This window comes from Symphalangus syndactylus, chromosome X (assembly GCF_028878055.3).
Source record: "Symphalangus syndactylus isolate Jambi chromosome X, NHGRI_mSymSyn1-v2.1_pri, whole genome shotgun sequence".
Lineage (NCBI taxonomy): Eukaryota > Metazoa > Chordata > Mammalia > Primates > Hylobatidae > Symphalangus > Symphalangus syndactylus.
Window position 1 is genome coordinate 38,142,955 of NC_072447.2, and position 13,742 is coordinate 38,156,696.

Sequence of the window (13,742 nt, forward strand, 5' to 3'; positions counted from 1 at the left end):
AACACGTGAGAGATGTTCAGGAGATGGATGGAACTCTGCGTTGAGAAATACAGATATGATGGGTATCACAATAAAAGTTGTAGGCCGGGTGCAGTGGCTCACACCTGTAATCCCAACACGTTGGGAGGCCAAACGAGTGGATCATCTGAGGTCAGGAGTTCGAGACCAACCCGTCCAAAATGGTGAAATCCCATCTCTACTAAAAATGCAAAATTAGCTGGGCATGGTGGCGCATGCACCTGTAATCCCAGCTACTTGGGATGCTGAAGCAGGAGAATCACTTGAACCCAGGTGGAGGTTGCAGTGAGCCGAGACTGCACCACCGCATTCCAGCCTGGGCGACAGAGCAAGGCTCTGTCTCAAAAAAAAAAAAAAAAAGAGTAACAGTTGTAGATGAAGCCATAGGTATAGGCATGGATGAGATAGTACGGAGTGTGTAGACTGAGACGCAAGCAGAGACAAAACCCCAGGGCATTGTAATCTCTCTCTCATCTGAATACCTATACCATTTGTCTGTTACATATGGAATTTGTCATATGCTGCAATAAACATTTAGCTCAGTGCCTACTATGTACAAATGCTAGATATGAGGGTACAAAGAATGAAAAATCTTTTCACCCAAGGAGACTACGATCTAGTTGTGGAGAAAGAATCATGCCCAATTATTATGCAAAATGAAGTTAAATAGAAACTTTAAGTGTGTTAAGTGTAGAAGAGGCAATTAATTCAATGGAAGAGCTAATGCAGCTTTCAGGAGGGGAGGGAAACATTTGAGTTGGACTTTGCAAAAATAAGTGGATTTTAACAAGCAGGGCAGGGGAAAGAAAGGCAAGTAATTTTAGGCTGGAAAGGAACACATGTATCACAACAGAATGGAGTGTAGGAAGTGGTGGGGAGGAAAGAGGCTGGAAAGGTTGCCTGAGGCAAGGATCTAGGTGCTTGGGAATCCTGTTGAGGTTTCTTTCTTAGGTGTCCATTTGAAAGATGGCACACATGTGCTGATGTGCCCAAGGCCTCCACCTAGTTCTGAATTTCAGAAATGCCTGGAAGACCAATGAATCAAAAATGCTTAAGGAAATCTAAAAATCACCAAACTAAGGCTTGAGGCTTGTAAATGCTTTTTCTCAGTTCTATATTTTCATTTTCCAAGACTGCAAAACTCTGTGTTAGTAGAACTTTAATTACTTGGCTTCATTATAAAATTTCCATTGCATATAAGAGTATAAATAATTTCACTCTAATGCTCTCATTTGAATCTGCGGCTGAAAGCACTGGCAGAAATCACATTTTCATGGCACTTCCTTGGCATGTTGAAGGAAAACAAAATGTATTCTGCTAATCAAGTCATTAGTGACTTTGAAAGTGATGGATTATATATTAAAAAACAGCAAATAATCAGAGATAAAGAAGTATATTTTAAAGATTAAAAATATTTTATTTAAACTTTTCTTCATAAACACTTTTAACATTTTTTTCAATTTAAAAACAGAATGGATAGCATAAACATGTTTGAATAGATTATATCCACGGCTTGGGAAAAATTACCTGACAAAAATGTAAAGGCTTTCAAAACAGGTATAAAAGGCAAACCTTAAATTATTCTAAGATTTTTATATCGGCCCTAGGATTATTTGACTACTGGCCCAAAATGTACCTAAAGGTCAAAATATTTTTCTATAGACAAAGTATGCCCAAGAGGTATAGGGCATATACAAGTTAGGTAGAAAATAACCACTCCCAATCACCTCACTGGACCATTCCTTCAGAAAGCAAACACCTAAACCTTACTATATACTGATTAATAACATTTTAAATGCAGTTGTTCCCAAAATGTAAAAAGAAAACCTAAGAATTTAAGGGAGAACAAAGCTGATGGCATTCTCCTCAATGTTACTTGTGTAATATTGAAGTTATACGGTGTACTGAAAGGATATGATTTCCATGAATTTATCTATTCCAGTCTATGCCTAGTGAATATTTGACTTTATAAACTCTGGATAAACTAATTTTTAGGACTTCCATTTTTAAGATAAATCTCTTTTTAGAAGATATTTATTCCCAAACCAACTCTAAATGTAATTGAACAAACATATGATCTCTCAAAATGTTCAGAATACAAAACAAAAATCAAAAATGTATAACAGGCAAACAAGAAAACTGGCACTAGCAGTTTTACTGCCATATAGCCCTCAATTATATCTGATTTACACTATTATCTATGTTGCATTTTACTTCAGTCTAAAACTTTAAATTATGAATTCTCAAAAGAGCTAGTCTCCTCTGAGAGATAGCTTATAAACTGAAATAACAATTTATATTATAAACTGAAATGTTATGACCTACACCCACATATACATATATAAAAATAGTCCCACTGAACGTTTGACATGTTTAGATTATGCAGCTCAAATAATCTGTTATAAAATATTTTAAAGCTTAGTTTCATGTAATTAAGACAAAACTCCATTTTTACCACTTTTCCCCACATAAAGCGTGTGTCCTTTACTATGACTCGAGCAGGCTTCCCAGAATGAGGTGTCCAAAGGTGCTGCTTTAGAAAAGATAAGTGAAGGGCTCAGTCAGTATTTCACAAATTCTAGTAACACTCACACAGAGCAGAGTAATGAGGACACAGAAAGCTGTCTCAAGAAAAGCTAATAATTCTATTAGTTAAGCTTTGCTTTTTAAAAACCAGTAGCATTTCTTCCAACACAAAACCTTCAAAGTAAGAATCTTGCATTTTAAGAAAAGGCTGTAGTGCAAGGAATTTCTTTAAAATCAAAACTTAGAAGGTCAAAGACACGGAAGAGAACAAATGGTTCTAATTAAGATGTAATTAATGAAGATCAGCTATTTTTGTGAACTCTGGCATTTAAGATATAAAGTGAAAACAACACGCATAAAGGTCATAACAGTTAAACTGTATAGATTCAAATCCTACTGAATTTTTCAAAAAACTACTTTTTTGAGCGCAATGTATATAAACAAAAACTCCAAATGAAGCACACGAAAAATAAACTTGAAAAAAATGCTATGAAAAACTTTTCCATAGTTTAGTATAACAAAAATAAATCTCTTGCAGCAATTAAACCATAATTTTAAAAGGGAATGTAAGTTAATCATGGATTTAAAATAACCTAAATTAGAACTACATATAAACAGGGAGTTTTCTCATACATTCAGAACCCAAGCAACAGCAACTATCCTTAAAGCTCAAAACTGATTACAGCTAACATCAGGTCCGACGTGACTTACGTAAAGCTGAACCCAGAGTTAGTTCAAGTTAAGATTTTACGAATTTTACAAAACATGAACTTTGATCTTGGCCTCTGTCCTTAAAATGGAAGACCAAGAATACTCAAATGTTTGCCCAGATGTCACCCTATCTAGGGTCATGAAGTCATATCTAAGCAATTAAAGAGAACCACCACTATAGTGTAAAGCCTTAGATATGGATACCTGGCCTGATGGCTCTTTCTTGGTCTTTTCTAGCAAAAGACATCAATGAGGAAAATAATGAAGACGTTATTTTCTTTAAAGCAACATAGCACACATACAAAGCCACTAAACTAATGTAGAAAAAAAATTAAATGGCTAACTTATTCCTAGCTTTCAAAAATAAAATATATATTTTTTTAATGTAGAAAAAGCCTTTTACCCATATTACCATGGGAAACAAGATACCAAATTTCATGTTTGGAAACTGTAAGTAAATGACAGGACTAGTTAATGAAAATTTAAGTCTCGTATATAAAATAAGATTATTATTGATTTCTGAAATCAATGCCAATGGTTTTTTCAAAAGCTACTTATGTACCTGTTTCTTAAACCCAAATGCCTCCAATTTTGGAGTTTGAATATCAGGTTTAATCTCATAGTATGTCTAATAACTGCCCAAAAATCCCCCAAAAACCAGTCTTCACATTTCCATGACTTCACACTTCCATTTTATGTTCAATGGTGGCAGCAGCAAACAAACAAACAAAAAACACCAAACAAACAAAGTGAAACTAGAAAATTTATACATCAGCAGCCATATAGAAGGCATTGCAATATTGCACCAATATTCTAAGATCCGGCAAGTTTTGCCAGTATAGATCTAGTCTGTATCAGATATAGACTACTCGTGCGCAAATGGCATCAATTTCAGTGATCCACTCCCAGGTTATTCTTGCTTAACTTTGTCAACTATGTCTTTTCCTCTGCATTTAGAGTTGAAAGGTGCAGCTAATCCTAAAACACTTACTATAAATGCTTTTAAACAGCTATTCTTGATCCATTCTGAACTTTGTGGTTACTATCCTTCATGCTAATAGCTTTCAGTAAATAAAACAAAAACTGAGGGCTTACATCCCTAATATCGCTGGGTATTTTGTACAAAATAAACAAGTAGATAAAACCAGTAACATTATAATTATAATTCTATTTCTTACCTCTAAGTCAAAACTGAGCTCAAATTTTCTAAGAGTTTCTACCTTCCATTCAATAACAAATGCAGCAGCCTTACTGAATGTAAAAAATGGGAGTTGCACTTACTTTTAAGGGGCCTTGATTTAGGAGTCTGGTATTACCTAAATGCTCTTTAAAAGTGCTTACATGCTGCAGGGCCAGAACTTGTCATATACCACTCTGATTCTCACTAAAAACAGGGCAACGTTCAACAGACTGCAAAGAAAAACATTTTCAAAAAGAAAAGACATACATCAACAAAGAACACTAACATTTACTTTTGAAAATAAAATATAAAATGTTAGTTTTCATGACCATACATGTTTCAGAAATATAAGGAGTTCAAATATTACTGAATCAGTATGGATTGAAGATAGGCTACTTTGATAGCAAATGAGGACTCCAGTTATTTTAACTTTCTAAAAATGTTAATATGTGAAAAGACGTTACATCTAAAATTCAACAAGTATGGCGAACTGTGTGTGCAAGTGCACTAGCTTAAAAATATAGAATCCTAACCACGCATAAAAGGGATGTGCCTTGTGTATTTATAGGTTGTATGCGAGTATGAATATGCTTTCACTAACACAATGCGGGTAAGAGAAGGCAGCTTAGAAATAGTGTTTTGAATATAAAAAGTTAACTTTGTAGAAAATTTATATTTTTGCATTTTCAGCAAAAAGCCATGCAAAAAAGTCAAGAGTTTTAAACTTTTAAATAATAAAACTAAAAAGTATAACAGACTGAAATACACTGAAATAAATCTTCAAAAAGGTTTCAGATAGAGACAGAGACTGAAATCACATCCAGTGACACTTATCCGGTCTGGTCTTAGAAGACGCATGACTCCTACGCTAACATCTGAAAGAAATGTTTAAAGCAGAAAATCAATTTCCCAGATAAGTGGAGCATTCTATTCAACTGCTTCTGGAAGTAGTTTCAAGAGCTAGCACTTAGAATTAACTTATTGCATGAGTTCGAGGCCACTGAAAAGAAAAAAAGGATGCTAGCACAGAATGAAAAATTCTTACAATGTTAGACCAATGGCTTTGATAGTAAAACTGGTGAGGTTTTTCTTTATATGTTTTAATTAACTACTTTGCACAAACAAATACTTTGTTTGCCTCTTTTTTTAGGGAGAAGGATGTCATTAGTTGCAACGCCTGACCTCATCCAGTACATAGTCCGGAAAATGCAGGTTGCATACTTGTAAACCATCCAGCTTGCAGGGCATCCGAGGGTACTCATCTTCCTTCCACTTGTTTTCATCCGGATCAAAAGTGAGAATGGAATCGCTGTAATGACCATTATAACAAAGGCCTCCAAGAACCATTATTTGTTTGTCCAGCACAGTCACACCATGGCCACTTCTACCAATCGGCATGGATGCCAAGATGGTCCACTGATCAGTCTCTGGGTTGTATACTTCTGTAGAAGGGCATCCCTGAGATTCGAAAGAGGCCCTCAAGATCACACAGACGCCACCGAAGACATAAAGCTTGCCATTGTAAGAAATCATCTTGTGAAAGCATCTCGCATAATTCATCTTGCTCTTATTCTCCCAACAGTTGGTAACCACTTGAGTTCTCCTGGTCCGCTGTTCTATGGTCCCTTCTTTGCTAGGGTCAAACACGCACACTTGCTTGGAGGTGGAAGATGAGGTGATTCCACCGGTGATAAACAATTTGTTATTGAGCACTGTCCCCTCATGTCCATATTTGTTAACTGGATAAGGATCCACAAATTCCCATTTATCATTGGTGATGTCATATCTCTCAGTTGAATAGAAAGTCTCATCTCTGGTTCTGCCTGCTACGGCGTAAATAAACTTCCCAATAACACCTACAGCAAATTCAGAGCGTGGTACAGACATATCTGCCATCTGCAACCAGGAGTTCTGTCTCGGGTCATACCTGAATACTTTGGAAGAAGCATGGAATTCACCATCCGGGCCCAGCTCTTCCCCGCCTAACAGGAACACAAAATTATTGACGATAGCAAGGCAGTCAGGTCGCAGAGGTACTTGTGGGCCTTCTAGCTCCCACCAGACTCTTGGTTTTTTTAAGAGAAGTATTTTACTGTTAACCATGCTATGTCCAATCATTCCTCGAAATACTGTAGTTTGCGGTTTTGCAGAACGGATGCGGCTTGACTTCATATCCAACAAAGGCTGCTGGTGAACATTCTGAAAGTAATTCAATGCTTGGTCAACTTCGTAACGGAGCTGTCGGGAGTATCTATAAAATTCTGATGTCTTAACCTAAGAACACAAGAAAAAGAATTTAACCAAAGGAAAAAGCATCAGCTGCAAACGAATTATCAAAGCTGACTAATACGATCATCTTAGGCTCACTTTACTAAAACTGCTTTTCCCGCTAAGATCACCTACTTTCTTTTGTTTTCTACAAAGCTTTTAAAAAAAAATTTTTTTTTTTTTTTTTTTTTTTTTGAGACAGTCTTGCTCTGTTGCCCGGCTGGAGTGCAGTTGCACAAACTGGGCTCACTGCAAGCTCCACCTCCCAGGTTCAAACACTTCTCTGCCTCAGCCTCCTGAGGCGCCCTGCCACCACACCCAGCTAATTTTTTTATTTTTAGTACAGATGAGGTTTCATCATCTTGACCAGGCTGGTCTTGAACTCCTGACCTTGTGATCCACCCGCCTCAGCCTCCCAAAGTGCTGGGATTACAGGCGTGAGCCACTGCACTGGGCCTCCTATGTTTTCTTAATTTATAACGATCTATGTACATTCCCAAGCTTTTAAGAGTAAACAAACAATTAGGCACCTATTATGTGAAGCCCTGGGCTACAAGTAGCAGGTATGAGGACAAGTACAGGGCTTCACAGTAGAGGAAACCATATCCACAGTTTTCTTAACCACAAGTAACACCATAAAGCTGTGACTGAATCATTTGGGGAGTTAAGCTAGTGAAAATTTAAATACATGTAAAATTTCGGCGTTTTGACATAAAGACTTGGTCTGATATCAACTCCTGTAAGAATTCAGTAGATATCAGGTCAAACTTTTTCCTTTAATTTTTAAAATTTTATTTTAAAATTATTATTACTATATATTTTAGAGATGGGGTCTTGCTCTGTTGCCCAGGCTGGTCTTGAACTCCTGGCCTCAAGCGATCCTCCTGCCTCAGCCTCCTGAGCTGCTGGAATGACAGGTGTGAGTCACTGTACCTGGCAAACATTTTCCTTTTTGCTTCTGGAGCTGGAGCTACCTAATTATGATGACTACCCAAGATTTTATAAAGCATTTTTGGCCAGGTGCAGTGGCTCATGCCTGTCGTCTGAGCACTTTGGGAGGCCAAGGTGGGAGCATCACTTGAGATCAGCCTGGGCAACAAAGCAAGACCTCATCTCTATAAAAATTAATAAAATAAAAATAAATAAACACTTTTAAGTATTGTCCTAAGTGCTATAGGGAGAAACAAAAATAAGTTTAAGATGTGATCCGTTTCCTTAAAGAACCTAGAATGTATTTGGGAAAGTGGAAACAAATACAAATTTACCAACAGGTAAATGAGTCAGGTGACAATTAGGTATGAAGCCAAACAGCACATCTGTGAGTGCAGCAGAATTAGAGATACAGATTATATTAAACTGTCCCAAGACATTCAAGGGATACTTTGTGGAAGATGTAAGAAGTAGGGGACCAAGCAGAAAAATCCTTTGTCATAATAAGACAAGGATAAGAGGGTCTTAAATTTGGGTAACAGGAATTAGATAGCGTAGAGATAAAATCTACAGACAACCATGACTGATTTGAAATAGGGTGAAAGAATGAGGACTCAAATGTGATTTGAGCATTTAGACTTGAGGTGATGGAGAGAGTGTTGATTATCAACAGGGAAAGCAGGGAAGATGAGCTGGTTTGGGAGAGGTATTCAACTTCCTTGATAGGGTTCTGAGGTGGAAATGTCTAAGAGCCTGTTGGAAATCTGGGATGACAGCTTGGGAGGGAGTCAAAACCAGCTGTATATATTTATGAGCTTCCTCCCCCCCCTTCCTTCTCCTCTTTACTTTCCTCCTTCCTATCTTTCTTTCTTTAGCCCATTCACTAATTTATTCCTCGCCTTAGTCCAAAACAGTGGTCAAAACAAAAAACGTCACAAATTTAAGTATTTTGAAAACTGTATTCAGTATAACTGGGTTCCTTTGTAATGTCAGGCATTTTATCATTAAAATCATTATTTTGAGAAGGGGTCCTTCCATGGGCTTCACAACATCAGCAAAGGGGTAAATAGCACAAAAAAGGCTGAGAACCCCTTTTCCAACTACATAAGAGAGAAAACTAACATTGGCCAGGCACGGTGGCTCATGCCTGCAATCTCAGCACTTTGGGAGGCTGAGGCGGGCAGATCACCTGAGGTCAGGAGTTCAAGACCAGCCTAGCCAACATGGTGAAACCCCGTCTCTACTAAAAATACAAAATTTAGCTGGGCGTGGTGGCGGGCGCCTGTAATCCCCGCTACTCAGGACGCTGAGGCAGGAGAATCGCTTGAACCTGGGAGATGGAGGTTGTAGGGAGTTGAGATTGCACCACTTCACTCTAGCCTGGGCGAAAGAGCGAGACTGTCTCAACGGAAAAAAACAAACTAAAAACTAACACTGTTACTGCACTGGGTGCTTTACATGTGCATCTTACATTAAATTATTCCTGCAGTGATAGTGCAATAACCATCCCTGTTTTCCTGATAAGAAAACTGAGGCTTAGAATGTGAAGTGACTTGCCCAAATTGTTTACGTAACTAAAACTGGTAGAGCTGTGATCTGAACCTTGAATGAGGACAATTTTACTTCAAAGCTCATGTAATTTCCAGAATGTTACAACACAGCTTCCATTATTCTTTAGAAAAATCTTTACATTATATACTCATTTATTAAAACAGTAAAAGTTCAATGAATGAGCCTAATGACCCTTCTCAAATAAAAGACAGTAGAATTGCTCTTAATAAAAAAAAAATCAATCATATGAATCACAGTGATTGGGCATCCAGCCCTATTCTTCCTAGCAAAAATAGTAACTCTGGAAAAAAAAATCACAGCAAATGATGAATACAGTAAACAAGTAACTTCAATAAAACAAATAATATAATAAAGGAAAAAAGGTGAGAACAACTTAAGATCTTCTATTTTACTACCTTTACTTCACACACAAAAAGTTAAAGTGGGCTGGGCACAGTAGCTCACACAAACATTTTTGCATTCTTTGTTTTTTTTTTTTTTTTTTTTTTTTGAGACGGAGTCTTGCTCTTTCGCCCAGGCTGGAGTGCAGTGGCGCAATCTCGGCTCACTGCAAGCTCCGCGTCCCGGGTTCACGCCATTCTCCTGCCTCAGCCTCTCCGAGTAGCTGGGACTACAGGCGCCCGCCACCACGCCCGGCTAATTTTTTGTATTTTTTAGTAGAGACGGGGTTTCACCGTGGTCTCGATCTCCTGACCTTGTGATCCGCCCGCCTCGGCCTCCCAAAGTGCTGGGATTACAAGCGTGAGCCACCGCGCCCGGCCTCATTCTTTGTTTTTTTATGTATCTTATTTATAAACAGAAAGAGTTCTTGCCATTCAAAAACTGGTTTTCCATCAAAACGATTTTAAAAGCCCAGGAGTTCAAGACCAGCCTGGGCAACACTGTAAAACAATGTCTCTACAAAAATTAGCTGGGTAGTGGTGGCACAGGCCTGTAGTCCCAGTTATTTGGGAGGGTGAGGTGGGAGGAGCACCTGAGCCCAGGAGGCAGAGGCTGGAGTGATCTGAGATCATGCCACCACACTCTGGCCTGGGTGACACAGCAGGACTCTGTCTCAAAAAACAAAACAAAACAAAAAACAAAAAACAGGCCGGGTGCGGTGGCTCACACCTGTAATCCCCGCACTTTGAGAGGCCAAGGTGGGTGGATCACCTGAGGTCAAGAGTTCAAGACCAGCCTAACATGGTGAAACCCTGTCTCTACTAAAAATACAAAAATGAGCTGGGCATGGTGGCAGGTACATGTAACTCCAGCTACTCAAGAGGCTGAGGCAGGAGAATCACTTGAACCTGGGAGGCGGAGGTTGCAGTGAGCTGAGACTGCGCCATTGCACTCCAGCCCGGGTAATAAGAGCAAAACTCCATCTCAAAAAAAAAAAAAAAAAAGCAAGCCCCGGTGTGGTGGCGCATGCCTGTAACCCCAGCTACTTGGGAGGCTGAAGCAGAAGAATCGCTTGAACCCGGGAGGTGGAGGTTGCAGTGAGCCAAGATCATGCCATTGCACTGCAGCCTGGGCAACAACAGCAAAACTCTTATCTCCAAAAACAAACAAAAAAAACAAAACCAGGCTGGGCGCGGTGGCTCGTGCCTGTAATCCCAGCACTTTGACAGGCCGAGGCAGGCGGATCACAAGGTCAGGAGTTCGAGACCAGCCTGGCCAACATGGTGAAACCCCCGTCTCTACTAAAAATACAAAAATTAGCCAGGTGTGGTAGTGCCTGCCTGTAATCCCAGCTACTCGGGAGGCTGAGGTAGTAGAATCACTTGAACCTGGGAGGCGGAGGTTGCAATGAACTGAGATCATGCCACTGCATTCCAGCCTGGGTGACAGAGCAAGACTCCATCTCGAAAAAACAACAACAAAAACCCGAAAAAAACAAATAAACAAAAAACAAAACGGAGTATTTTCCATTCATTTCTTCTATAAATTGCCTAATAGTGTGCCTTACCGATTTTTCTCATCTTTTTCTTATTGAGTTGTAGGAGCTGAAGGGCAATACTCTGAAAATCAGCAAGAATCATAAACCTCAAATTAAATATTTAAGTGCCTACTGTGCACAGCCAGTGGTCTGAGAGCTACACAGGTTTTCAAGTAATAGAATCCTGTCCAGCATGGTAATTAAGCACCATGTCTGGTGATTAAGGATCCAATTTAGGAAATTTCTGACTTTGGCACTCATAAGCTGTGGCAATCTTGGGCACATAGCTCAATATCTTTAAGCCCATATCCTCAACTGTATTATTGGGATAACACATTCATAACCCTATGATAGAAGTGAGAGTACGTGAAAAGGATTTAGTATGGTGCCTGTCATGTGGCAGTGTGCAAAAAGTATCAGCTATTATTAATGACCAGGGGACACTTGTGAAAGTGTCACTCAGCTTAAATCAGTGCATCTCATGACATGCTTTTGTCTGTGTAAAAATTTGGTCTTTCAGAAGATCGAGGAGAAATGAGAGAAACTGTTACTTTGGACCTAATCCTCACTGGTGAAACATGATTGGTAATGTGCAAATGGGAGGAAGCTTTAGAGAAAGAAGCCATGTTGTTTGGAGATCAAGAAACAAAGGAAGGAGAATGCTGCACATATTGGATAGGCAGATTTCAAGTTTTTCAAAGGAAAATTAGGATCAATTCCAAGATCAGAAACTGTGTAAGGAAGCTCAAGAAGGCTTGGAAGCTCTCAAAAGCATAACGCTGACTGCATAATTGCAAAATACACTGATAAGAGGTAGAAAAGGGGAATGTATCTAAAAAATCTGATGCGCTGCAAGAGAGCTTTCTGGAATTCAGATGTTAAAAAGCCACTTACAACAGATGGTAAAAATTGGGCACATAAAACAAGTATTATAACGAGTGAAATAGAGCTACAAGAATATAGTGAATAAGGCTAAAGCTTCAGGATGAACTGTGACTTGACGAAGTAAGAGATGTGGAATAAATGTCATTTTATAGGTTAAAGGAAGAGTGAAGCCCACCCCCATCCCATGGGGTGGTTAATGTAATATTAACAAATAACAAAGAGAAACAACCCTACTCCTATTTGATTTCCATTCTTAGCTAATAATGTCTTATTCTTTCTAATCTGAGGATTAAATACAATTATTAAGAAGAAACTTAAATCCAAGATGGTTGAGAACAAAAAGAAAAACTAGCTAGTTATTCTCAGCAAGTTCAAGTCATTCGATCTCACAAATAATGTCCTGGGATCCTGAGGCTTAGTAGATAAGGCTGCTTAATTGCTTTCTGCAATCTGTGTGGAATTGCGATGAATGGGAGAGGACTAGAAGCCAGACAGATTCCTGAACTACAGACTGGTTAGCCTGAGGTAGATCCTGTATTGTTGAAAAACAGCCCACCAAAACAAAAAACCGCCCCACACTTGGAGGCAGCATGAACTCACTGGGTAATGCCAAGGCTGACTCAGTTTCCTGTTTAATTTTTGATGATGTAACAGCACTGGTAGAGAATGAGAGAACCTATGACTTCAACAAAGTAATCAACAAGGTCTAATCATAAAGAAAAGAGAAACACCAGGGACCCATGAACCACCTGAAATTGCAGCAATAATTGTGTGTTAATGCATTTGGGGGGTAGGGTGAGGTGACTGGAAGTTCACAGTTTTTATCAGGTGTTCCAGGGACCCACGAACTCCAAATGTAAAGCTTCAACTGACTATCCTCAATATGAACTAAAGTGATATGGCAGTTGTAGGAACAAAACTGTAAACTAAATTAAAAGGACAGACAATCCTGGTTGGGCACGGTGGCTCACACCTGTAATCCCAGCACTTTGGGAGGTTGAGGCGGGCAAATCACTTGAGCTCAGGAGTTTGAGACTAGCCTGGGCAACATGGCGAAATCCCGTCTCTACAAAAATAATAATAATAAAAAAAAATACAAAAAATAGCTAGGCGTGGTGGCATGCACCTGTGGTCCCAGCTACTTGGGAGGATAAAGTGGAAAAATCCAATAGCTTGAGCCCAGATTGAGGTTGCGTGAGCCATGATAGTGCCACTGCACTCCAGCCTGGGCAACAGAGTGAGACCTTGTCTCAAAAAAAAAAAAGGCCAGGTGTGGTGGCTCACACCTGTAATCCCAGCACTTTGGGAGGCTGAGGCAGGCGGATCACGGGGTCAGGAGATTGAGACCATACTGGCTAACACGGTGAAACTCCGTCTCTACCAAAAATACAAAAAAAGAAATTCGCCGGGTGTGGTGGCGGGCGCCTGTAGTCCCGGCTACTCGGGAGGCTGAGGCAGGAGAATGATGTGAACCCGGGAGCCAGAGCTTGCAGTGAGCCGAGATCGCGCCACTGCACTCCAGCCTGGGCGACAGAGCAAGACTCCCTCTCAAAAAAAAAAAAAAAAAGAAAATAGGCAAGCCCACCCTCTCTATTCAGGTAAAACCACAACCAACACAGTGTTAACTTATATCACTATACTATTAAACACTGACAAAGTGGACCACATCTGGAAGACCGTGAAGGGATCCAAAGGGAGAATGGTCAAATGGGTGAGGAATGTTTCAACACAAGA

At 39.4% G+C, this 13,742-nt stretch overlaps 1 protein-coding gene across 4 annotated transcripts in view; it reads right to left on the bottom strand.

The window, feature by feature from the left end:
• Positions 1-1,414: 1,414 nt before the first annotated feature.
• KLHL15 (kelch like family member 15) overlaps positions 1,415-13,742 on the bottom strand; it is a 47,925-nt gene continuing 35,597 nt past the window's right edge. For all 4 annotated transcript variants that reach the window (XM_055269040.2, XM_063634758.1, XM_055269037.2 and 1 more), the window contains one exon: positions 1,415-6,709. In XM_055269040.2, the coding sequence (XP_055125015.1) occupies positions 5,600-6,709 (1,110 nt within the window). In that variant the 3' untranslated portion in view covers positions 1,415-5,599. The remainder of the gene's footprint in view (positions 6,710-13,742) is intronic.